The 25,943-nt window shown below is 42.0% G+C and overlaps 3 protein-coding genes and 3 long non-coding RNA genes across 14 annotated transcripts; 4 read left to right on the forward strand and 2 right to left on the reverse strand.

The window, feature by feature from the left end:
* Positions 1-637: 637 nt before the first annotated feature.
* On the reverse strand, positions 638-5,045 carry LOC104414913. 2 transcript variants are annotated; one of them, XR_005545131.1, is made up of 3 exons: positions 4,714-5,045; positions 3,289-4,162; positions 638-2,051 (listed from the first exon to the last, which is right to left on the reverse strand). It is a non-coding gene; the product is annotated as an uncharacterized LOC104414913 (long non-coding RNA). The 2 variants fall into 2 exon arrangements; XR_005545130.1 differs by having other exon boundaries at positions 3,289-4,165.
* On the forward strand, positions 1,515-4,220 carry LOC104414912. The gene is made up of 2 exons (XM_010026135.3): positions 1,515-3,619; positions 3,755-4,220. Exons 1-2 carry the CDS (start codon positions 1,550-1,552, stop codon positions 4,196-4,198), a joined length of 2,514 nt encoding a protein of 837 aa, XP_010024437.2. The 5' UTR covers positions 1,515-1,549; the 3' UTR covers positions 4,199-4,220.
* Positions 5,046-7,039: 1,994 nt separating the features above from the next.
* Positions 7,040-7,537, forward strand: LOC120287330 (E3 ubiquitin-protein ligase PUB22-like). Its single transcript, XM_039300099.1, has one exon. It carries the CDS (start codon positions 7,040-7,042, stop codon positions 7,535-7,537), a length of 498 nt encoding a protein of 165 aa, XP_039156033.1.
* A 1,424-nt stretch (positions 7,538-8,961) lies between these two features.
* LOC104414911 lies at positions 8,962-25,554 on the forward strand. Of its 3 annotated transcripts, XM_039300698.1 has the most exons (4): positions 8,962-11,475; positions 11,612-11,874; positions 24,469-24,696; positions 24,826-25,554. In XM_039300698.1, the coding sequence occupies exons 1-3, from the start codon at positions 9,403-9,405 to the stop codon at positions 24,650-24,652; spliced, it is 2,520 nt and encodes an 839-aa protein (XP_039156632.1). In that variant the 5' UTR covers positions 8,962-9,402; the 3' UTR covers positions 24,653-24,696; positions 24,826-25,554. The 3 variants fall into 3 exon arrangements, with proteins under 3 accessions (XP_039156632.1, XP_010024436.3, XP_039156633.1); XM_010026134.3 differs by lacking the exons at positions 24,469-24,696; positions 24,826-25,554 and having other exon boundaries at positions 11,612-12,278; XM_039300699.1 differs by lacking the exons at positions 8,962-11,475; positions 11,612-11,874; positions 24,826-25,554 and adding an exon at positions 22,000-24,069 and having other exon boundaries at positions 24,206-24,684.
* On the reverse strand, positions 12,337-13,713 carry LOC108954574. The gene is made up of 3 exons (XR_001980326.2): positions 12,871-13,713; positions 12,533-12,787; positions 12,337-12,448 (listed from the first exon to the last, which is right to left on the reverse strand). It is a non-coding gene; the product is annotated as an uncharacterized LOC108954574 (long non-coding RNA).
* On the forward strand, positions 16,383-19,454 carry LOC120287638. Of its 6 annotated transcripts, none has more exons than XR_005545820.1 (5): positions 16,383-17,776; positions 17,980-18,059; positions 18,146-18,260; positions 18,669-18,770; positions 19,116-19,454. It is a non-coding gene; the product is annotated as an uncharacterized LOC120287638 (long non-coding RNA). The 6 variants fall into 6 exon arrangements; XR_005545821.1 differs by having other exon boundaries at positions 16,383-16,981; XR_005545819.1 differs by having other exon boundaries at positions 16,383-16,839; positions 16,960-18,059.
* Positions 25,555-25,943: the final 389 nt, after the last annotated feature.

The raw sequence follows: 25,943 nt of genomic DNA on the forward strand, positions 1-25,943 counted from the left end.
TTAGGATGAACATATACCGAGTTTTTTTTTTTTCCCGTTCTGCTTCCATGTGAAAAGAGGATGAATTCACGCTCAACTCAATACTAAAGTCAAGAACTCAATATTTACAATGCATTATGACCCTCAAGGCCTCTTCATTCATCATCTTACTTGAAAGCTTTTAAAACTTTTCTGACGTGGGTACAAATTCAGTTTCGCTTGTCTTGTAGTCCATTTGCATAGCAACTGCACATTTAGAAGATTTATATCACTAAATTCAGAAAATTATCCGCCAAGGATTGTCATGTTAGCAGAGCAATGAGTTGGCAAAGAAAAGTCAGCATCTTGCACTAATCCTAAGTTCAACGCTTGGGACTTCTTATCCGCTAAGGAACACTCCCAAAAGAGGATCAAATTAAAAGGACATGAAAGTTCTGTCACAAAAAGCAAAAGAAAACATGGTGATGAGTAGCCGCCTTTTAGGAAAAGATTAGGTGAATAATGCCTCGTTGTAATTATGTTTTTCTTCATTTTAATGAGATCACACATAACAACTCTTTCATAGATTTTCGAATTTTCTGGTCAATAAGGGACAACAATTATAATGTAATAGCCACCTGACCGGACTTTGAACATAAAGCGGGAGACCATTTGGGTGTCCTCTAGCTTAAGACCAAGACATTCGATAAAATGTTTCCAGCAAGATACAAAAGAGATGCCCAACCGTGCTTGCATGACATTGAAATAATTGTCGAGAAGCAAGCAAAGTTGCCATGAAAATCCAAAAATGTGCCGTCATGTAAGAGATTACAATATCACTCCTTGCATGATCGTGTGGCACGGGACGCATTACTAAATTATGAGGGACAAGTGTTTTGAATTTTAAAATGGTCGGTTCCTTGACCAACTGCTTTAATAAGGAGGCATGACCCAGTTGCTTAGAAGCAATTTGGAGATTTCCCCAATTGGACAGACTGATTATAGCTTATGATATTACAGTCGGCCAATGACTCATGCACGGAGAGACCAGAAGAAAAAGGAGACTTTAAAGGTTTAACTTCATGAGGAATCTTCCTTTCCATTGATGTTGAAGTCAATGCCTCCCAAGGAGCTGTGCATGGCAACTTTGAACTTAGAACCAGATCATTCATTAAAATATCAGAACCTTAGGTCACATATTCCTCTGACAGAGTCAACATTGATCTCAACTTGTCTTCTCTTTTGCACAAGTTTTGTTAAGCACAAGCCAAAGCTCGTCTATGCGGAAAGATAGTGAGAGATCTTCATCGGGCAGTCAACAAAGCTCATCTAGGAATTTCGTCCAAACACGAGCTTCCTGGAAAGTTGGCAATAGAAGCAGCTTCACCTTACCTTTTGTTCTGCTAGATCCACTTATTCTCCCCACCTTTTATACAGGCATAGCTGCTGACTCCCATCCCAATCCAGGCTATTCATAAACAGAAATTTTGGAAATTGATTTCAGGTTCCATCGAAACACTAGATAGAAGTTTTCCTCAGCTGATTTGATGTGCAAAGGAGCGTCTGTTCTTGAGCTTCTCCAGACTGCAAAATGACTGTCAAGAACAGTGCTGGAGGTCGAAGCAGTGTTCATCTGGATATTCCTCAGCTTCAGAAGAAAAATGAAATCATTTCACCCACCACAATCTTCGAGCCGCAAACTAATGCCGATGGGAGAGATGGAAGCAGCGGAAACTCTGTTTCCCCCACATCACCGGCTGTTCCAGCCCCCGAGAAAAAGCTGACTCTCTTTGCTCTCCGCCTTGCGATTCTCGAAAAAGCTGCCACTGGCCTTGGAGCCCTTGGTTTCATATGGGCGACGGTTGTTCTCCTGGGGGGCTTTGCCATTACCTTGGAGAACACTGATTTCTGGTTCATCACCATCATTTTATTGATTGAAGGAGCTCGAATATTCAGCAGGAGTCATGAGCTGGAATGGCAACACCAGTCCACTTGTTCAATAGCTGATGTTGGAATTAGCAGCTTCCGAAAGCTCAGATTGAGCTCTAGAGCTTTAGTTGAATCCGTGAAGGATATATTGAGTCCCGTGAGCTCTGGAACGAGGAAGCAAAGTCAACACAGAAGGGAAATTTCTGAAACTACAGATGCAAAAGATGTCAGAGAGCAGAAATTGCAAAGGAAGCCAACCCGGATATGGACTTCTTCCGAAGTCCCTATTCTACCTTATGGAGGGTGGTTTTTCATTTCGAGAAATATCAGCAAGATTCTCTATTGGCTTCAGCTCTTATCTGCGATAGCCTGTGTCGTGCTCTCATTGATGAAGCTCATCGAGCACAATTATGGTGAGGTAGCTAAAGGAGACACGGACAAGAGAAACCGGAAAGCTGCTCTAATTATCTTTTATGCCTTGGCTTTGGCAGAAGCTCTGGTCTTCCTAACAGAGAAACTTTACTGGGAGTGGAAGATAGTCATCCGTAAGCTTCTCGAAGGGGTGAACAATGAATGCGATCTGGGGGCTTCAGGTATGATCTCAACTAGGAGATTTTTCTATGACTCCTACTCGAGATGTATTAATGGGAGCATTTTTGATGGCCTGGGAATGGATATGGTCACTTTTGCCATGGATCTCTTATCTTCAAACTTGCCAGATGAGCAGCTCATGGGAGCCAGGATTCTTCACCAGTTTTCTACAACAGAACGGTTTTCAGACGACACACTTCAGAAGATGGGAACAACTCTGCCAGTTATAGACAGACTGGTAGAGATCTTAAACTGGAAAGACCCACAGGAGGAAGAAATCAGGCTATCAGCTGCAGAAATAGTTTCCAAATTAGCCGGGAGAAAGCAAAACTCTCTTCGGGTCGCTGGAGTACCCGGGGCAATGGAATCGATATCATCTCTTCTACAGACAAACAGAAGCCCCAGTTCTACAGCGGACGAAATTGGCGAAAAGAAAATCATCTTTGACCATGAAGCCTATGGATACTGGACTTTCAATAGTTTGGGGCTACTCATTCTAAAGAAACTAGCCCGTGATCACGATAACTGCGGAAAAATTGGAAACACAAGGGGCCTTCTGTCCAAAATCATAGATTTCACTCATGCTGATGAAAGAATATTAAAGGACTCAACAGTCACCACATCACAGGTTTTGACTGTTAAAAGATCCCTACAGATTATTAAGATGCTGGCAAGCACAATGGGTACTACAGGGAAAAATCTCCGGAGAGAGATCTCGGAGATAGTCTTCACCATAAGCAACATAAGAGAGATTCTACGATATGGAGAGAAAAAACCGGAACTTCAGAAACTAGGGATTGAGATCCTTACCAGTTTAGCACAGGACGACGATGCAACAGAGCGAATAGGAGGGACCGGTGGAGTTCTGAAAGAACTTTTAAAGATTTTCTTCCAAGAAGGAGTGCCAGAAGATCAAAGGGATGTGAGGATTGTGGCAGGAGAAGCCCTGGCAATGCTGGCTTTCGAGAGCAAGAGCAACTGTCATTGCATCTTGAAGTTAAATGTAGTGGAGAGGCTCCTAGAAGCATTGGAGACAGAACTTCTTCGTGTTAATGCTGGAAGAATTTTGAGGAATCTGTGCACTTATAGTGGGCCAGAGTCCTTCAACCAGCTAAAGGGAGTAACAGCAGCGGCACCAGTGGTAAGTACATTATTTTGCAAAAATTTAACCTGAGCCGGCATCTCAATAACCGGAAAGGGCAGTTATGTACAAGTTAAAGTTATCCTAGAGAGAATGATATTAATTGTTCCTACCTAACCACATTTCTCAACTCAGGTTCTCAAGGCAATCTTGTCAGGAGAAGGCAAACTACAAGAGGTGATGGTTGGGTTAGCGGCACATGCTTTCAAGTTCATGACAGCAGAAGAATCGACTGCCATCTTCGAGAGTGCAGGGTTTAAAGAAGCCAAATTAGCTTGCACTTTGGTTGACATCCTGAGGAGGCACCGGAGCCCAAGTATAAAGGTGCCGAGAATGAGAAGATTTGCTATCGAGCTGGCAATCTGGATGATGAGAGACAAATTGAGGAATGTGCAGATCTTCAGGGATCTGGGCTTGGAGGAGGAGCTTGAAGGAGTCCTGGATACGACATCAGAGCTAGAGAGCTTCAATATTTTCTCTGGCACCATTGGACTAAGCAGGCACAGCACGACCATTCACTCACTTGTTGAGACCGCACTTATGCTGCTGAAGAACAGGTTTGATCAACCAGCGGGTTAAATGATCAAATGATGATGCCAAATTAACCTACAAAAGGAAACATGAAGGCCTGCTAGACTACATACTTCATTCTCTGATCCCAGAAGCAACGGGATAAAAGTAATTGCTTCTTTAGCAACTCAGCCCTGCTTAAGTGTGATGAAATGCTTTCGAAAGTTATCAGCTTCTTTATTTGTTTTGCTTGGAATTTGTGCGATATGCGACACACCACATGTACTACTACCAAAACATATGCAAAATGTGTGAATACAACCCCGCATTCTTTTGTTTTCCGATTTAAAACCCGACCATTCAACCATCCAAGAGCTGCATACACCGTGATTTTGAGCTCACTCCTTCTGCAATTAAAAGGACCTGATTTTTCCTTCCAAAGCATGTTCTACTTAGTTGCGGATCGAAGACTTAAGGACGATGTAATCTCAGGCAATCTGTACATATTTTTCAAATGACTCCACAATAACAAGAATCCCAAAAGTCAATTCACCATGTAACTGAAGAAAGAACGCGTTGCTTACATTGTGACGACTTTGGAAGGAAATCTCATAATGAACCCACAAGTTGTCTGCATCATTCGCTTCTCTGAAAACCCATTAAACAGGACGAGATAAGAACCCAAAAAAAAGAAGGAAAAAAGCGAACTTGCGGTTGAACAATTCACTCTGCAAAACAAAAGGGCAATGAATTAAGCTCATAAGCTCCGACAACCCAGACACTTTTGTGATTGAATTTCGCGAGAACCTCGTGACCCGCCAACGTCAGGGAGTTTCGGAGCTGACGTGAGTGAAAATGGAGCATCTTGACGACGAGCGACCTCAGTCGCCGTGAATTTCGGAATTGAGCGAGAAATGTTTTGTTTTGTTTTGTTTTTTTTTTTTGTTTGGGGGGAGAAAATATTGGGTACGTCTAACGTTCCAACGTGGCAAATGGGAAGGCACTGGGAAAGCGACACGTGTCCTCACATGGGACCCGCAAGCTGAGCGGAAATTTTGAAAATTTTGCATGCTGTAGCATTCTTCTGCACAGACCGACGCTTTCTCTCTCCCTTCCTCTCATGAATTCAAAATTTCACGTTCCCTCCTCTTTGCTCTCTCCCGTGGTCGCTCGCTTTATGCTCCAGCACTCGCTTGGGTGTCACTTCTTCGCTCTTTGCTCCGGCGCTCGCTCAGTGCCTGAATCGTGCACGCCCGGTTCCGCTAATTCTCCTCCGCCAGTTCTTCCAACTCCTTCATCGCCTCGACAATCGAGTGCTCGGCTATGAGCTCCTTCACCAGCTTCAAGACGCGACCCTCTCGAAGGACAACTTTAGGGTTGGGATCCGGTCAACGCTGTTCTTCGCGTTGCTAACGCAACACGCCTGGATGAGCCGGTGGAGTGTGTGGTTCGGGGTGAGGCCGGAAGCCCTCGACAGCGGCTGGTTAGGCAAGTGGCAGCCACGTCGTTGCGGAGGACTTGGACAGCCACTTCTCGATGCTCTCGCGCTCATAGGTTATGCCCGTCATAGTCGTCACGGGGGCCCTCACGATCTGCAGGGAAATTGGACAAAGGAAGTACCAAGGGATCTTGATGTCATGGCCCTCCATGAATCGATGTGGTGACTCATATTGAAGAGGGAGAGAGAATGTCTTGAAGTTGAAGTTGTTCTGTATATTTTCTAAAGATGGAGTTAATTATATGGCGATATGTTCAAATATCATGAACTGCAAGTTGTGGCTTGCAAAAAGTTTAACTAGGCAAATCTTGTGGGTTCAGGTTTGAGTGGAGAGTGTTTTACGTTCTTTTTTGGAACTTTCAAGTCTTGTTTGATTGTTTTAGGGATTTTTTTTTTTTTTTTTGGGTCGGGATTGAAACTGCAGGAAAATTGCATCCTTGTTTTGCTTGTTACAATTAGCTTTGCCTTTTCTCTTAGAGTTCAACGTTCTGGTTTCGCATTTTTGGCTCATTTTTTACCAATTCCTAATACTGATTAATAGTTGCAATTAAAGTTCGATTTTCTTACCATAGACAGAAACAAAAATTCGATTTTGCTTTGATTGACAATTCTTTTCTTGCCCAAAAAAATTCAAGAGAAATTCTCGTTTGGATTTCATATTCCTTAAAATGAAGAGATCGTGGAATGAAGACTTCAACACAGGTACATTGTATGGTAAACTAGTGCAAACAAAACTCAACTTCATCATTGATGAACTAAATCCAGCATAAGATACAAAAAAAAAAGGCACTATTCTTGCTTGAATTGAATTGTGCCAAGATATTATTAGCCCCCACAATGAACTCAACCATAAGAACGGCCAGTAAAAACATCAAGATTACTATAGGTTACTTGACTGTAGGCACAAAACTTGCAAGATACAACTATTCTTTATGAAATTGACAAAAAAGAAAAAAGAAAAAAGAAGGATGGCTATGACTAGAAAAGGAATCCTCAAAATCCAAGGAAGAATTTGGAGAACCAGATTGCTGGCCATACACTATGGAGGAAAAGAACGAACTATTTTCTATTTCTAACGGCACAAAATTGCATGAAGGGTGGCTTCAAAGTACTACAGCAGCTTTCCCTGGAGATACAAGGGAAGCAGCATGAGCAGTGAGGGGTTCATAGTGATCAGCTTCGGCACCACACCACCCTGCACGTTAAAATCAATTGTGAGGCAACGTTAAATGCAGATGGAGAGTTCACAATTCTAGACAACTTGCTAGAAGGCAGCAATTTTCACTTCTTTTTTCCATTATGTTTCCTTTGGTTTTCTGGGAAGTAGGCAGAATACCAAATTCATTTACCTATTCCTTTCATGAAGAGGAATAAAGGAGGACCCCGTGTTTGACTTCTAGCCTAATTGATTCATGGAGGGCCGCGACGTCAAGATCCCTTGGTACTTCCTCTGTCCAATGTCCCTGCAGATCATGAGGGACCCCGTGTCGACCATGACGGGCATAACCTACGAGCGCGAGAGCATCGAGAAGTGGCCTTCCAAGTCCTCCAGCAACGGCGCGGCCACCACTTGCCTAACCAGCCGTCGCCGAGGGTTCCAGCCTCACCCCGAACCACACGCTCCTTCGGCTCATCCAGGCGTGGTGCGTCAGCAACGCGAAGAACGGCGTCGACCGGATCCCGACCCTGAAGTCGTCCTTCGAGAGTGTTGCGTCTTGAAGCTGGTGAAGGAGCTCGTAGCCGAGCACTCGATTGTCGAGGCGATGAAAGAGTTGGAAGAACTGGCAGAGGAGAACAAGCGAAACCGGACGTGCATGGTCGGGCACAGAGCAACCGTCGAAGCAAAGAGTGAAGAAGTGACACCCAAGCGAGTGCTGGAGCGGAAAGTGAGTGACCACGGGAGAGAGTGAAGAGGGAATTCATGAGAGGAAGGGAGAGAGAAAGCGTTGGTCTGTGCGGAAGAATGCTACGGCACGCAAAATTTTCAAAATTTCCGCTCAGCTTGTGGGTCCCACGTGAGGACACATGTCGCTTTCCCAGTGCCTTCCCATTTGCCACGTTGGAACGTTAGACGTACCCAATATTTTCTCGGGGGGGAGTGTTTGGAAGCAGGGAAACGAAAGGAACGAAATTGGAGCAAAACCATTTAACCCTTAAACAAGAAATTAACAGTGAAATATTTACTCTAAAGTATTCAGTAGGGATGACCATATCGAACCGTCGGGAATCATCCGAATCGATCGGTTTGGTCCGGTTCTAAGACACTAAGACATTGGTATAGTTTCTAATTTCATAAAAATGAAATTAGTGATTTTTGATTTAGTTCTTAATTTTAGACCGATTCTTTTTTTTTAAGAATATTTTTAAATTTCTTAAAAATAGCAATAAACCCTAAAATTGTAATAATTCTAGTACTTTTTTTAAGTTTTTAATTTGTTTTGTTAAGTGGGCAATTCTATCCGATTGGACCAAACCGGTCTCAGTCTTAGGACTGTCCAATCTGATCCTTGATCCCAAAAAATGGGAACAAGTCCTCTTGATCCGATTCCCAATTTCTAAGTAGAATAGATTAGAATGGGAATTGATTACCCTTAGTATTTAGGCCAAAAATACACTTTTGTCTCTTTCACAAATTTTCTAGATCACCCTTCCAATCTTTCGCTCCTAATTATTTTATTTTTTTTAAATGATCACACACTTCTTTTTTTCCTGTCTCTATTAAATTTTCGAAATCGTCTAAATTATTCCTGTTCTTTTTATGCATAATTACTTCATTATGCGCACGCTAGAACTAGCTGCGACACGCGCTATGACCCTGATTGAATATTACGGGATGTTGGAGTCAAGAAAAATTGCGACATTTTTTCTTTCCAGGTAACAGGGTCTTGGGTATTTCAAATTTTTGCCAGTACATGCCAATAATTTCTCATCACGCAATAGCCATCTGACTGACGACTGGACCTTCAACAAAAAACAGGGGACCATCTGGGTTGTCCTGTAGCTCCAGACAATTAGGTAATTCCAGCAAAGCTCTGAATGCTAAATGCCGAACTGCGCTTTACATGACGTTGAAAGAACCAACGAGGAGCCAGCGACGTGTCGTGGAAATCCGAAAACGGGCGTGTCAGGTAAGAGATTATGATATCATTACACCTCGCATAATCATGCGGATACGGAACATATTAACTAGAATTAGACGTAACGAACTGCTTGTCCGAGGAGGCAAGACCCAATTGCACACAAGTAAAATGTGGCTATCTAGAACTAAGGAGACAAAAGATCATTTCATTATAAATATCAGGACCTTAAGCATGTATTCCTTAACCAGATTTGATATCATCTCGTCTTGTCTTCTCTGTCGCACGAGTTTCTGTTCAACACAAAGGCAGTTGCCAGGTCGCCAAGCCACAGCCACATCGCTTCGGCGTGCAGGAAGAGAGTACAAGATCTTGGTCGGGCAATCAAGAAAGCTTGTTGATTGAACTTTTAGAAGTAAATTAGCGGACGAAAATAGGAATTTTGAGCAAGAGAAACTTCCGGGAAAGTTGGCAATAGAAGCTGCTTAACCTTTCTTTTGCTAGATCCATTAATTTCCTTCCCCCCTGCCCCCCCTTATAGAGCCATAGCTGCTGTTTCTCATCCCAATCCAGGAAATTCATAAACAGAAATTTTGCAAATCAAATACAGGTTCCATCGAACCGCTAGATAGAAGCTTTTCCTCAGCTGCTTTGATGTGCAGGGAAGCGCCTGTTTCTGAGCCACTCCAGACTGCGAAATGAAGTTCAAGAATTCCGCTGAAGGTCAAAGAAGCATTCATCTGGATATTCCTTCGCTTCAGATGAAAAATGAAGCCACAATTTCACCCGCGACAATCTTTGAGCCGCAAACTAGTGCTGATAGGAGAGACGGAAGCAGCGGAAACTCCGTTCCCCCCAAACTGCCGGCTGTTCCAGCCCCGGAGAAAAAGCTGACTCTGTTTGCTCTCCGCCTTGCGGTTCTCGAAAAAGCAGCCACTGGCCTTGGAACCCTTGGTTTCATCTGGGCCACGGTTGTACTCCTAGGGGGTTTTGCAATTGCCCTAGACAATACCGACTTCTGGTTCATCACCATCATTTTATTAATTGAAGGAGCTCGAATATTCAGCAGGAGTCATGAGCTGGTATGGCAACACCAATCCACTTGGTCAATAGCTGATGCCGGAATTAGCAGCTTCCGAAAGCTCAGATTGAGCTCTAGAGCTCTAGTTGAATCCGTGAAGGATATGTTGAGTCCCGTAAGCTCTGGTACGAGTAAGCCAACTCAACACAGCAGGGAAATTTCCGAAACTACAGAGGCAACAAACGCTAGAGTGCAGAAATTGCAAAGGAGGCCGACCCGGATTTGGACTTCTTCTGAAGTTCCTATCGTATCTTATGCAGGGTGGGTTTTCATTTCTGAAAACGTCAGCAAGATTCTCTATTGGCTCCAGCTCTTATCTGCGATAGCCTGTGTTGTGCTCTCATTGGTGAAGCTCATCGAGCACAACTATGGCCCAGTATCTAAAGAAGAGACGGACAAGAGAAACCGGAAAGCTTCTCTGACTATCTTTTATGCCTCGGCTTTGGCAGAAGCTCTAGTCGTCCTGACAGAGAAACTTTACTGGGAGTGGAAGATAGTCATCTGTAAGCTTCTCGAAGAGGTGAACGAGGATTGCGATCTGGGGGCCTCAGGTATGATCTCAACTCGGAGATTTTTCTATGACTCCTACTCGAGATGTATTAATGGGAGCATTTTTGATGGCCTGGGAATGGATATGGTCACTTTTGCAATGGATCTGTTATCTTCAAACTGGCTGGATGAGCAGCTCATTGGAGCCAGGATTCTTCACCAGTTCTCTATGAAAGAACAGTTTTCAAATGACACGCTTCAGAAGATCGGAACAACTCTGCCAGTTATAGAGAGACTGGTGGAGATCTTAAACTGGAAAGACCCACGAGAGGAAGAAATCAGGCTAGCAGCTGCAGAAATAGTTTCGAAATTAGCCGGGAAAAAGCAAAACTCCCTTCGGGTCACTGGAATACCTGGGGCTGTGGAGTCGATATCATCTCTTCTCCAGACAAACAGAAGCCCCAGTTCTGCAGCAGACGAAATTGGTGAAAAGAAAATCATCTTTGACCAGGAAGACTACGGATACTGGACTTTCAATAATTTGGGACTTCTCATTCTGAAGAAACTGGCCCGTGACCATGATAACTGTGGAAAAATTGGAAACACAAGGGGCCTTCTCCCTAAAATCATAGATTTCACTCATGCTGATGAAAGAATGTTGAGGGACTCAAGTGTCACCACATCGCAGGTTTTAAATGTTAAGAGGTCCTTACAGCTTACGAAGAGGCTGGCAAGCACAACGGGCACCACAGGGAAAATCCTCCGGAGAGAGATCTCTGAAATAGTCTTCACTATAAGCAACATAAGAGATATTCTACGGTGTGGAGAGAAGCGACCGGAACTGCAGAAACTAGGGATTGAGATCCTTACCAGTTTGGCACAAGAAGTCGATGTATCAGAGCGAATAGGAGAGACCGGTGGAGTTCTGAACGAACTGTTAAAGATTTTCTTCCAAGGAGGAGTAGTGGAAGATCAAAGGGATGTAAGGATGGTGGCTGGAGAAGCCCTGGCAATGCTGGCATTCGAAAGCACGAGCAACTGTCATCGAATTTTGAAGTTGAATGTTGTGGAGAGGCTCGTACAAGCATTGGAGGTTCCGCTTCTTCGTGTTAGTGCTGGAAGAATTTTGAGGAATCTGTGCACCTACAGCGGATCAGAGTCCTCCAACCAGCTAAAGGGAGTAACAGCAGCGGCACCGATAGTAAGTGCATTCTTTTGCTAAAACTGAACTTGAGCCAGCATCTTGATAACCGGAAAGGGCAGTTATGTACAAGTTTAAGATGTTTTAGAAAGAATGAAAATAATTGTTCCTACCTAACCCTATTTCCTGAACTCAGGTTCTCAAAGCAATCATGTCAGAAACAGGCAAACTTCAAGAGGTGATGGTTGGGCTAGCGACGCATGCTTTCAGGTTCATGACAGCAGAAGAATTGACCGCCATCTTTAAGAGGGCGGAGTTTAGAGAAGCCAAATTAGCTCGCACTTTGGTCGAGATCCTGAGGAGCCACCGGAACCCACATATAAAGGTGCCAAGAATGAGAAGATTTGCTATCGAGCTAGCAATCTGGATGATGAGAGAGAAATCAACAAATGTGCAGATCTTCCGGGATCTGGGCATGGAGGAGGAGCTTGAAGGAGTCTTGGATACGACATCAGAGCTAGAAAGCTTCAATATATTCTCTGGCACCATTGGACTAAGCAGGCACAGCTCATCCATTCACTCACTTGTCGAGACCGCAATTATGCTGCTGAAGAACAGGTTTGATCAAACAATAGGTACGGACTAAGTGATGATGCCTCCATGTTTCCAACAAATGGAAACATGAAGGTATGCTGGACTACACATTTCATTCTGTAATCCCAGAAATAAAGAAATAAAGGTAGTTGCTTCTGTAGGAACTCCTCCCGGCTTTCTGATGAGATTCTTTGGAAAGTTATTGGCTTCTTTATATGTTTTGCACTTGTGCGAATGTGAACACAAACCTGCAGGTTCTTTTATTTTTCCATGTGACTCCTGAACATTCAAGCGTCCAAGAATTGCTTGTACCGTGAATCTGAGCTCCCTACTTCTGCTACTAAAAGATCAGATTTTCCCTTCCAAATCTTGTTCTACTTAGCAGCAAATCTATGAATCGAGGATGACATAATCCAAGGCAATCGTTGCATAGTTTTCACTACAAAAGAAGAAAATCCCAAAGGCAATCATTACATCATGCAATTGATGTTAGAAGAAAGAAAAGAAAGAACATATTGCTTACTCTGACTACGCAAGGAAATCTCACAAAGGATCCATGAACGGGATGAGATAAGACCCAGAAAAACAAAACATGGGGACTCGCGGTTGAACACTTCACTCTATAACACAGTAGGCAATGAACTAAGCTCATAAACTACGAGAACCGAGATATTTGTGAGATTGAATTCGCAAGAACCTCGTTTCCTGCCAATGTCAGGGACTTTCGGAGCTGAGATGAGTGAGGATTGAGCGCCTTGATGGTAAGCAAGCTCAGTCGCTGTGAATTGCGAAAATGAAGAAGAAACCATGAGAATATATTGTTGAAACAATGATAGCATAGATTTTCGTGACAAAACCAACCTCCATGAAGCATAAAAGACAAGAAGGCAGGGGGCAGACAAAAGAAAGAGAAGATCATGCGGGCGTTGAAGCAGATTCGGCCACCGAAATAAAATAGTGTTGGCTTCGTCTGTCTTGAAGAAAAACTAGTCGTAGCATTAATAAATTCCCCTAGTAGATTGCACTTGTCTTCAAGCGCAGAAAGTCATAGGACAAATAAATGCAGCAGATTTTTGTATAACTTTAGCTACCAATACAGTGCTTGTGAAGCATTGTGAAAATGTCTCAGTTTTTGGACACTAGCTCGTCGCTGGTCAGGCATGTCTAGGTTGCATTCTTCCCCGTGCCTAGGTTGAGCCACCCTAGCCATACGACGTCCAACATGGGAGGCCAGCCGTATGCCATGTCGCCCATGACCACGATGATGGCAGGTGGTCATGGGATGCGTACGGCCCACTCGGATGCTCAGCTTGGTACAAAAAGCTATGGCCATGCGGGAAGCGAGGCGGGAATCTACTTCCTCCTTGTTCTTATGGACTGAATATAGCAGCATTGGACATTACACGACATGATCGCATGAGGTTGGGCCAAAGACTGATCATCTGTAACATACCTCGGCGTTGTAATTGGGATTGGCAATCTGCTACCCATCTTCTTGATCAAGTGTATGGTGGAGGAGCGGCTGTTTCGCTGATGAGAAATCCTTGATTATCTGGACTTTCGACTGGGGACAAGAGTCGAATCTCCCGGAGAAGATAATTGTTGTCATTCAACTTCTAATATGACAAAGTTAGCCGCGTTCAGATTCAAGAGAAATGGAACTGGTGAGCAGCAGCCATTGTCGTAGCTTGTAGGGGGAGAAGTCTGCGTGCCCTCGTCGAACTCCCATGCCGTAAAGTCAAACGAGAACAGGAGAGTATTTTGAAAATTTTCCCTATGCCATTTCGTAGGCGTATGCTAGATAAAAATAAAACAATTCAAACACCTCGGATTATAGAATTAAAAAAAAAAAAAACTAAAAAAAACTTAACATTAAATCTATCACGCGCAGTTGCTATCGACATCTTTCTGATTTGACTTTGATTTTAAATTGAGATTGAATGCATGAATCAATACATCTAACATCTAATCACAAAAAATAAAAACAATTCTTCCTACAAATCATCTTCTTTTATCTATCGACATACGTGTCAAATGAGAACAGGAGAGTATTTTGAAAATTTTCCTATGCCATTTCGTAGGTGTATACTAGATAAAAATAAAACAATTCAAACACCTCGGATTATAGAATTAAAACAAAACAAAATAAATAAATAAAAAACTTAACATTAAATCTATCACGCGCAATTGTTATCGACATCTTTGTAATTTGACTTTGATTTTAAATTGAGATTGAATGCATGAATCAATACATCTAACGTCTAATCACAAAAAAATAAAAACAATTCTTCCTACAAATCATCTTCTTTTATCTATCGAGATACGTGTCAAATTTTGTATAGAAGACTTTCCTAAAGATCCCAGGTCTCGAAACTACCATTTGAGGAGGAAAAAGAGATGGAAGTGAGGAAATGGACAAGACTCGTATGCAAAATATACCATAAAAAAGTATATTTAAAACTGGTAACACAACCATCGAAGAATGTGCGACAAAAGCGAAGTGCTTGTTTGTGTTGGGAAAACTCTCTTATGATATTTGAAGATAACTAAACTATCCATTTTAATTATTATCTGATCATTGCAAACATTGTTGATATCAGGAGAAGTTGATATGAGGAATGCTTTGTCACCATATTCGATGTATAAAATAGACAAGCTGAATGAACCTTTCATAGAAGGTGAACAAGAACAATTAATAGATAGCAAATTGCAAGTTAATTTTTAGCAGAAAGCTCGGACAAACTCATCTTTCCCTATATCAATTGGGTAGGAGATGTTCATTGTATTTTTTTATTATCAGGATAAGAAGACCTAGACATCTTTTCATTTGATTTGGAAATTAAACTAAAGGTTAATGGCTATGTTCAAGACTTGGAGTTCAGTGGAATCAAATCAAAACTGTTCTTAACTATTTTGTTCAAGCAGCTAGAGGAACAACAATTGACAAAGGCAACTAACTCTATATTGGGAAACCTCACTCTTATTAGGAAAATCATCCTGCATGAATAGCCGGATTTCTAGCGATTGCATGTATCAACTCCTATAGCTATTTGATCTTCTTGAAGGTTCTCCAATGGCTAATTAAAAGACTAGGAAGATCAAAGCAAGTTGAACGATTAGGTGAAAATTGAGAAAGCTATAACTCTTATATTATCTCATTCATTCTTATTATTGTATCCTGATTCTATTCACTTGTCAATCTTTCTATCATAATATCTTATCGTAGTGTTGTAATATGTGATTTGAGAAACATGAAAATGTAATAGCAGTTTTTTAAAAAAAAATGAAAATGAGATAAAATAGCATTTGTCATATCGTAACATCTTTTGAGATAATTAGTGTATTCCAAATTTTCTTTTTTTTTTTTGGTAGAAAGGGTAATAATTATATTGGGGACAGGCAAATGTACAGAAAATCCCAGCACCGAAACTTACACTCAAGAAGAAAAACAACTTGAGTGGAAGGATACTGGGACGTAAAAGGACCAATCACGGGAAAAAAAAATAGAGCCGCACAACCAACAAAACAAGCACGGCAAACAAAAAGCCGTGACACAGCTAGGGCGGCAGAAAGCCACACTAGAAAAATAAGCAAAAAATAACCCCCAGCCAAGTAGGAAGGTCAAGGAAAACTAACACCAAACGTGACGGAACAGCGCCTGCAACCACCATGCCCAAAAATCAACTAGCCAGTAGGAGGTCCCCAGAAGAGAAAACGATGGGGTCGATATCCCAAGAACGCTGTAGCCTCCTATCCAAACTTGTTGGTAATTGTTATTATAGGAAAATGTTAGTGTAGGAGAGTGGACGCAACTTTGATATAAGTTGAATCACTTTAAAACTTGTTTTGGAATATATTCTATTTGGTTAGTTTTTCAACATCTATTGATAGAACCCTTTGCATATGATACTATCAAATTGTTCTTGCATCTATCAAGTTTAAACTTAAATTAAATTGCGAAAATTTGTCAAGCTTTTGAATCCATCTATTCATCCATTTAGGTTGTATTATTAATCTCAACAGTTTGTTTGGTTTGGATTTGGGAAAACAAAAGGGAAATTCAAATCAATTTGATAATAAATCGAGATTTTTGAAAATCAAAATTAGATAGTCATCAAATAGTTTGGACCAAAACTGCTATTACTCATCAAACGAATTTAGGTTCGGACCAAATAATGTTTTTCATGAAAGGATGCATGTTTCAGTCGGGCTAAAAATAGGTGACAGACTTCCCCAAACAAATTCCAATATAGACTACACATCTTGTTCATTTGTCATTTGTTTTTTATTCCACCCTTTTACTTTTTTCCATGTCAGCATAAGAAATACTCTATTGGGTCAAAATCTTCCCTTCATCAGCTTGCTTTTTCTGACGTCTCATTGGCTCTGTTCTTACCTCTGAAGCACTCAGCGAGCAGCACACGAGGGGAAAAATCACAGAGAATGTCAGGACCTCAATGCTGCGAGAACCCTCCAACCCTGACCCAACCCGCGGACAAGGCCATGTCGAGGAGCTGGGTGGAGTCAAGAGCTACGTCTCTGGCTCATCTGACTCTGATCTACCCTGTACTTCCTTTTTTATTGATCAAGTTTGCATTATGGGTTCATAGTCAGTGCTTCTGGTTCAATCTGTAACGTGGGTCAGTGATTTAAGTTGTATTTTGTCATAATCTCTTGGTCAACCTTTAAGTCCCGTTTTTTTAGGTTGTAATCTGATGAAACTATCCGATTCTTGCTTTGACGCGAGTGGCTATGTTTACGGAGTAGGCTGTTTCTTGGAAGTTTATATTGAGAGTTGTTTCATGGTGGCATGTGATTTAGCAATTGGAGGTTACTGAAATAGGAGCATAAAGAAGGAAAACCTATTTATATGGTTTCATTTCTACCATTTCATCTGTTTTCCTCTTCTCAGAACTAACCATAATTTGGGTGGTTATATTCATTGTGCAGGATGTGAAGCTCCAAGCTTGAGGTATAGACGATTCCCATATAATCCTTTCTTGCAACTTGCTTGTTTTTATTCTTCCCAGACCATCTCTGTGCGTGTCTCTGTTGGGGGCAGTGGAGGAGGTTCTGCATGAATGAGACTTCCCTTCTTGTCTTTCTATTGTTCATTTAATTTTGACTTTTTATCGCATTTTCAATTGCTTCACAGTTCATTATGTTATGACTTTCCTCTAGCTTTATGCGTTAAAATTAACAGAAGATTGCTAAGGTCTACATAAGGTAATGATGTGTTTATTTCCCCTGAACACTAGAGAAGTCAAAGGAACCACTTCTTTGGCAGCTTATCCAATATTACAGTCAGGTTGTTCGCTTATGATGAAAATCCTCAAGGTCTGTGACTTTGGGTGCTCTTTCGAGATAGATCTTGAGATTCTCTAGAGTACTTTGGATAGTGGATATGAGAGAAGCTGTGGTATTCAGAATGTCCAATTGGGACTGAGATTCTTCTATCTCGACTTGAGTGTCTCAAGAGTAAGAGCATGGGGATCTCTGCCGAAAAAGCAGGCCCTTGTCATGCAATGTGATATGTCTTTTCATTAGTATTATTGAACTGTTATTAATCAAGGACCTTCCAATCTTCCATACTGATGAAAGCTTACTCTACGTAATGCTTAAGAATTCCCATATGGTGATCAATCTCGTCAAAATCTTGCTGACTTGGTGGCAGCTGCTGCTGTGGTTGTGCCTGATTTTTTTGTTGAGGATCCTTCTGTGCCTGAAAATGCCAAAAGGCCATGGAATAGCTAAGTATCATGGAACTGTGGGTTCTCGATCTTTAATTCATAGACATTTGCTGTTTTTTCCTTAGAAACTGCGCTAGTATTATTCATAAGTTGATCCAGAATTGCCTATCTCGGGATGCTCACTGTTTTCCCATTATTGATTAGTTGCTTAAGCTACGACTCATAATTATGCATCCATTAGTAATTGTGATTGCTGATGCCAAAAGAATTTTTTTTGCAGGATAAGTGTTATGAAGATGCAAAGCGAATAGTTGAAGCTGTAAAAGGTAAAGGTGTGTCTGCGATTAGGGCTGCTGGCTTGTAAGCAACCTTGTTCTGTGGATTCTTTGAAAGGTCTCTTTTCATGTCTTAAAGGATGTGCTTTACAAGCTTGTAATATCTTGCAGTGCTCATGGGATCTTCATTTCTTCAGCTAAGGGGTGGTTGAGCTGGCAAAGACAGGGGTCGTCAAAGCTGCTGCGTTACTAGATCCGATGTTAGTTTCTGTGGATGACATCGAGGGTATGGTCATCTTTATTGGTTTATTAGGCTCTTGGTTTGCAAATATTCAAAGCCAATAATTACTTGAAGTAGCTGTAGGAACCTACCTTTCTACATTTTCACTGTCATGCACACGAATATATTGCATTTGGTTTGCATAAAGAAGAAAAAGCATCTCCTGAAGGCTTGGAAAGTTGGAACGTTCACGTCGCATGTAAGATATGACATTTTTCTCTGCTCCTTATAACGCTTGTCAAGACAATCCGTTTACTCTGCCCACAACACGTTAACGGTGTGATGTTTTATTTACCTCGACACATTTCCATGGCAGCTATTGCAAGATTTGATGAACCTATGTTAACAACACATCGCTATAATATATCAGCTTCATCAGTTTTGCACCTTAGAGTTAAGTGCAATTTTTTGCAGGAGTATGGGCTCCAAATAGCCATATTATTTTCTGAGATAGACTGTATGTCACCACTGGAACTCCTGAAGCAGTTTGAAGAGATTCTAACTGCCATATCTGAGGTGAGATTGGGATATACTCGACCTTTCCTGATCCTGAGTCTATGTTTGCATGTTCTAAGGATGGATTGCTTTGGTCATATCTATTTTCCTCAGTTTTTCATTTGGTTTCGTTATATCAATGGTGTCCATTCATGTTCGCTTATCAGAATTTTTATGGAGAACAATTTCAGGGGTGATGGTTCTGATTAATTATTCGATTTTTACATTTGGCATATAACCTATGGTTCTTGAGTTCATGCATTTCTATTTACTTTCCAATTGGGAAGTTACATATGTGAGCCACTCAGTGAGTTTGCTTTGCCTCATGGTAGTAGAGATTTTTATGAATATGAGACTGTTTCGCAGGTTGATGCGCGAGTAAAGATATTTCCAAAAGTTTCCCATGGGTGGACTGTCAAGTATGATGTTGCTGATGAAGCAGTGGTGAAGTTTGCTGAGGCGAATTGGGATATGCTAGAATGGTTTGCAAAGTTTATCAATTGAGGGTAGTCTCTGGCATCAGTTGAAAACCTACACTCTGGCATGTGACAACTTGTTGTGTAATAAAGTTGACGCTGTTTACTTTCTGCATTCTGCAATTGCCAAGAAAATGGAGAAGGCTAGTGGGGATTTTGTTCTGTTTCTGCATTTCAACTTGAGTTCTGCCATAAAGATTAGATGAAGTAGAATCTCTCCCGATCAATGCTTGTATTCTATTTATGATGACTTGGTAATGTGCTTAGGATGAACTTATACTGGGTTTCTTTTTCCGTCTGCTTCCATGTGAAGAGAGGATGATTCACGCTTAACTCATTATTAAACAGCTATATCTACAATGCATTATGACCCTCAAGGCCTCTTCATTCAGCATTCATACTGAAAGCTTTCAAAACTTTAGATTTTTGAGGTGGGTGCAATTTCAGTTTTGCTTGTCTTTCCAGTTGCTTAAACCGCACATTTAAAAGATTTTCATCACTAGATTTAGAAAATTATTTGCTAAGGTTTGTGGTGTTAGTAGAGCAATGGGAAAATTACAAAAAAGTTCTAAACCTATTGTAATTGTGCCATTCAGTCATAAACTATTTTTTTGACCAATTGAGTCCTAAATTTTTTACAATTATTCCCGATCAGTCTATTAGACTAAAATTGGCTGGTCAGCGTTGACATGGCAGATGGCCGGCCTTAGCGAGCATGTTGACATGGTAGCTGGTCGATGCCGGCGAGCTTTTTTTAATAGTATTTTATTTTATGAAATATTTTATTAATTTTTTTTTTTTTTCTTTTTTTTCCCTCCTCCTCCTTCCTCCGGCTCCGTGACCGGCTAGGCTGGCTGGTCGCCGGATTGAGGCAATCAGCGAGCTCCCCTCGTGGTCACCGAGCGGCGAGCCCTCGCCAAAGACAAGATGGTGAGCCCCCTCGCTAGATCTCGGCGAGGAGGGCCTGGCAAGCCCTCCTCGCTAGATCCGGCGGGGGCTCGCCCGCCGTCGCCGCCGGGCACGAGCTCATCGGATTGCCTCGGCCCGGCGATTGGCCAGCCTCACCGGTCACCGGAGCCAAAGGAAGGAGGAGGGAGGAGGAAAAAAAAAGGAAAAAAAAAAAGAAAAATAAGATTAAAAAAAATAAAATATTTCAAAAAATAAAATATTAAAAAAAAAGTTTCGCCGGCCGGCTAATTTTAGCCGGATGGACTAATCGGGAATAATTGTAAAAGGTTTATAACTCAATTGGTCAATAAAATAAGTTTAGAATTAAATTAGCACAATTACAATATGTTTATGACTTTTTTGATAATTTTATGCAGTGAGTTGGCAAAGAAAAGTCAGCATCTTGTGCTAATCCTAAGTTCAACGCTTGGAACTTGCTATCCGCTGAGGGACTCTCCTAAAACAGGAAACATCAAAAAAAAAAAATACATAAAGTTCTGTGTTTCACAATCGCATCAAGCAAAAGAAAACACAATGAAGAGTACAAAAGAAATGCCTCAGCCGCGCATTGTATGACATTGAACTAATCGTCGGGGCGCAAGAAATCGTCAAGGGCGCATGACATTGAACTAATCGTCGGGGCGCAAGAAATCGTCAAGGATCAAGCAAGTCGCCATGGAAATCCCAAAATTGTGCCTCCACATAAGAGATTATAATATCACTCGCAGGATCATGCCGATAGGACACGACATTAATACAGCTGGCCAATGACTCATGCATAGAGACGAGAAGAAAAGGGAAACTTTAAGGGTTCAACTTCATGAGGAATCTTTCCAGTCATCGATGTTCAAGTCAATGCCTCCAAGGAGCCGTGCACGGCAACATAGAACTCAGAGCCAGATCATTCATTACGACATCAGAACCTTAGGCACATGTCTGTCTGACCGAGTCAACATCGTCTCAACTACTCCTCTCTTTTATACAAGGTCTATTTAAGACGAGCCATAGCAAAGTCGTAACCAAGCAGCAACGCGTCACTTCAATTTGCAGAAAGAGATTAATCTTCCTTTCATTCATGGTGAAGTCAATGCCTCTCAAGGAGCTGGGCATGGCAATATAGAACTCAGAGCCAGATCATTGTTACAACATCAGAACCTCAGGCACAGGTTCCTCTGACAAAGTCAACATCGTCTCAACTTGTCCTCTCTTTAGTACAAGGTTTCCCCAGGACAAGCCAAAGCAAAGTCGTAACCAAGCAGCAACGCATCACTCCGGTATGTAGAAAGAGATAAATCTTCCTTTCATTGATATTGAAGTCAATGCCTCGCCAAGGAGCTGTGCACGGTGATATAGAACTCAGAGCCAGATCATTCATTACGACATCAGAACCCTAGGTACATATTCGTCTGACAGAGTCAACATTGTCTCATTTTGCCCTCTCTTTTGTACAAGGTTTCTTCAAGGCAAGCCAAAGCAAAGTCGTAACCAAGCAGCAACGCGTCAGTTCGATATGCAGAAAGAGAGTACAAGATCTTCATCGGACAATCAAGAAAGCTCCTCAATGGAACTCTAGAAGTAAACGAGCGGACGCTGTACGAATTGTCCAAGAGCAAGAAAACTCCCAGGAAAGTTGGCGATAGAAGCTGCTATAACCTTACCTTATCCTCTGCTAGATCCACTTATTCTCCCCACCTTTCATGCAGGCATTTCTGCTCGCTCTCATCCCAATCCAGGCTATTCATGAGCAGAAATTTTAGAAATCGGATTCAGGTTCCATTGAACCGTTAGAAGTTCTCCTCAGCTGATTTGCTGTGCAAAGAAGCGTCTGTTTTTGAGCTTCTCCAGACTGCAAAATGAAGGTCGAGAACAGTGCTGAAGGCCCAAGCAGCATTCATCTGAATATTCCTCAGCTTCAGAAGAAAAATGAAATCATCCTTTCACCCATTAGTGCTGTTACGAGAGATGGAAGCACTGGAAACTCCGTTTCCCCCCCATTACAGGCTGTTCCTGCCCCGGAGAAAAAGCTGACTCTGTTTGCTCTCCGCCTTGCGGTTCTTGAAAAAGCTGCCACTGGCCTGGGAGCCCTTGGTTTCATCTGGGCGACTGTTGTACTCCTGGGGGGCTTTGCCATTTCCTTAGACAAAAACAACTTCTGGTTCATCACCATCATTTTAATAAGTGAAGGAACTCGAATATTCAGCAGGAGTCATGAGCTGGAATGGCAACACCTGTCCACTTCATCAATTGGTGATGCCGGAATTAGCAGCTTCCGAAAGCTCAGATCGAGCTCTAGAGCTCTAGCTGAATCCGTGAAGGATATGTTGAGTCCCGTAAGTTCTGGTACAAGGAAGCCAAGTCAACACAGCAGGGAAGTTTTCGAAACTACAGATGCGACAAATGTCAGAGAGCAGAAATTGCAAAGGAAGCCAACCCGGAAATGGACGCCTTCAGAAGTTCCTATTCTACCTTATGGAGGGTGGGTTTTCCTTTCGAGAAATATCAGCAAGATTTTCTATTTGCTTCAGCTCTTATCTGCGATAGCCTGCGTCGTGCTCTCATTGATGAAGCTCATCATGCACAATTATGGTAAGGTAAAAGAAGGAGAGAGTAAGAACCAGAAAACTTCTCTGATTATCTTTTATGCCTTGGCTTTGGCAGAAGCTCTGGTCTTCCTGACAGAGAAAGTTTACTGGCAGTGGACGGTAGTCATCTGTAAACTTCTTGAAGGGGTGAATGAGGAATGCAATCTGGAGGCTTCAGGTATGATCTCAACTCGGAGATTTTTCTATGACTCCTACTCGAGATGTATTAATGGGAGCATTTTTGATGGCCTGGGAATGGATATGGTGACTTTTGCAATGGATCTCATATGTTCAAACTCGCCAGATGAGCAGCTCATAGGAGCCAGGATTCTTCACCGATTTTCTTTCACAAAACCATTTTCAGATGACACGCTTCAGAAGATCGGTACAACTCCGCCAGTTATAGAGAGATTGGTGGAGATCTTGAACTGGGAAGACCCGCAAGAGGAAGAAATCAGGCTATCAGCTGCAAACATAATTTCCAAATTAGCCGGGAAAAAGCAAAACTCCCTTCGGGTCGTTGGAATAACTGGGGCAATGGAATCGATATCATCTCTTCTACAGACAAACAGAAGCCCCCGTTCTAAAGCAGACAAAATTGGCGAAAAGAAAACTTTTGACCATGAAGCCTATGGATACTGGACTTTCAATAGTTTGGGGCTACTCATTCTGAAGGAACTAGCCCGTGATCACGATAACTGCGGAAAAATTGGAAACACGAGGGGTCTTCTTTCCAAAATCATAGATTTCACTCATGCTGATGAAGCAATATTGAGGGACTCAACTGTCGCCACATTGCAGGTTTTGACTGTTGAGAGATCCCTAAAGGTTATTAAGATGCTGGCAAGCACAACGGGTACCACAGGGAGAAAACTCCGGAGAGACATCTCGGAGAGAGTCTTCACCATAAGCAACATAAGAGATATTCTACGGTACGGAGAGAAACAACCAAAACTGCAGAAACGAGGGATTGAGATCCTTACCAGTTTGGCGCAGGATGACGATGCGACAGAGCGAATGGGAGGGACCGGTGGAGTTCTGAAAGAACTGTTAAAGATTTTCTTCCAAGAAGGAGTGCCAAAAGATCAAAAGGACGTGAGAATTGTGGCCGGAGAAGCCCTGGCAAAGCTGGCTTTCGGGAGCAAGAGCAACTGTCATCGAATCTTGAAGTTAAATGTAGTGGAGAGGCTCATAGAAGCATTGGAGATTCCGCTTCTTCATGTCAATGCTGGAAGAATTTTGAGGAATATGTGCGCTTACAGTGGGCCAGAGTCCTTCAACCAGCTAAAGGGAGTAACAGCAGCGGCACCAACAGTAAGTGCATTATTTTGCAAAAACTGAACCTAAGCCGACATCTCCAAAACCGGAAAAGGCAGTTATGTACAAGTTTAAGATATCTCAGAGTGAATGATATTAATTATTCCTACCTAACCAAATTTCCTCAACTCAGGTGCTCAAGGCAATCTTGTCAGGAGAAGGCAAACTGCAAGAGGTGATGGTTGGGTTAGCGGCACATGCTTTCAAGTTCATGACAGCAGAAGAATCGACTGCTGTCTTTGAGAGGGCAGGGTTCGAAGAAACAAAATTAGCTTGCGCTTTGGTCGAGATCCTGAGGAGCTATAGGTATCCAGATATAAAGGTGCCAAGAATGAGAAGGTTTGCTATCGAGCTGGCAATCTGGATGATGAGAGACAATATGAAGAATGTCCAGATCTTCAGGGATCTGGGCATGGAGGAGGAGCTTGAAGGAGTTTTGGATACGACATCAGAGCTAGAGAGCTTCAATATTTTCTCTGGCAGCATCGGACTTCGCAGACACAGCACGACCATTCACTCACTTGTTGAGACCGCACTTATGCTGCTGAAGGATAGGTTTGATCAACCGATAGGTCACTGAGCAAGCGAAGTTGCCAAATTATCCGACAAATGGGAAACATGAAGGTATGCTAGACTGCACATTTCATTCTCTAATTCCAGAAGCAAAGAAATAAAGGTAATTGCTTCTTTAGCAACTCTGCCTGGCTTAAGTCTGATGTTCTGAAAGTTATCACCTTCCTTGTTTGTTTGCAGGCGGAATTTGTGCGATTTACAGCTCACCCCATGTACTACTTCCAAAACATATGCAAGATGTGTACATACACTTATAAGAAAATTGTGGATCACATGATGCTATTAATTAATGATTTAATAAATAGTTAATGTTAAAAAAAGTTCCGACTCTAATGAAAGGATACAATCTTCATTGAGAAGTTACCCTTTTTTCTGTTTCTTCAGAGGTCGCGGCGTTCGCAGGTAATGCTGCTCTCCGTGTCTTCCTCCTCCGTCGCTTTTTCGCCTTATTTTTGTTCCGTGATTGCTCGGAGTCGCCGCCCTCAAATTGCGATCTTGGAGCTCACGCGAGCAGATTGGGCTCGACGGGTTATCGAGAACCCGTTTTTTCTTTTCTTTTTTTTTTTTTGTTGGGTTGTATTTGGAAATGGAAAAAGGTGGCGGGACTGCTTTGATTAGAGCCTTAGGCGTTGATGACGATGCGACGAATTTTTCAAAGGTGTTAGCATCGACGATTTGGTAAATGGTCGCCGGCCTATGCATATGTTGCTGATCTTTTGTGGGGGACCGGCTGCTTGCTCAGGTTAGCTTCCCCTGCACAAAAGGAAAAAGAGAAAAGGCCTTAATCATGAGATGATATGGAGGGATATAGGCGCGCTGGTTGCATTAAATTCTAAAAAGATTTTTACTTTCGGGACAAGTCATACGCCGTTTAATTGGGCTGCGATAAAGTCGGAATTTTTTTGGCTGATTTTCCTCCTCTGGGGATTTCGCAGGACAGCCGGTCGATCTCATACCAGGGGAAACATCGTCTGGTTCGATATGAAGGTCAGCGTGCGAGAGTCCACGATGGCGCCGATCCACGCCCTGTGGAATTCCAACGTGGACCACATGATGCTTTTATGGAAAGTACTTATTGATAGCATATATAAATAAGAATATATTTGGTAACGTATATGAGAAAAAGTGTTTTTATTTTTTCTTCCCTTAAAATACAAATAGAACAAAAACGTGTTTGATAATTTTTTTGTTCTCATAATAGATTTGTTTTTGGGAATAGATTGAAATAGAAACAATAAACAAAAATTGCTTCTTTGTTTCTTGGAATAGCTCAAGAAACAAGCATTTTCTCTTTTCTT

This window comes from Eucalyptus grandis, chromosome 8 (genome assembly GCF_016545825.1).
Source record: "Eucalyptus grandis isolate ANBG69807.140 chromosome 8, ASM1654582v1, whole genome shotgun sequence".
Classification (NCBI taxonomy): domain Eukaryota; kingdom Viridiplantae; phylum Streptophyta; class Magnoliopsida; order Myrtales; family Myrtaceae; genus Eucalyptus; species Eucalyptus grandis.

Excerpts from the sequence above, each read along its gene's own strand:
- LOC104414911 (XM_010026134.3), top strand. The coding sequence starts at position 9,403 with ATGAAGTTCAAGAATTCCGCTGAAGGTCAAAGAAGCATTCATCTGGAT. Across the intron at positions 11,476-11,611 it reads TAACAGCAGCGGCACCGATA|GTTCTCAAAGCAATCATGTC; the intron begins GTAAGTGCATTC and ends TCCTGAACTCAG.
- LOC104414912 (XM_010026135.3), top strand. The coding sequence starts at position 1,550 with ATGACTGTCAAGAACAGTGCTGGAGGTCGAAGCAGTGTTCATCTGGAT. Across the intron at positions 3,620-3,754 it reads TAACAGCAGCGGCACCAGTG|GTTCTCAAGGCAATCTTGTC; the intron begins GTAAGTACATTA and ends TTCTCAACTCAG.
- LOC120287330 (XM_039300099.1), top strand. The coding sequence starts at position 7,040 with ATGGAGGGCCGCGACGTCAAGATCCCTTGGTACTTCCTCTGTCCAATG.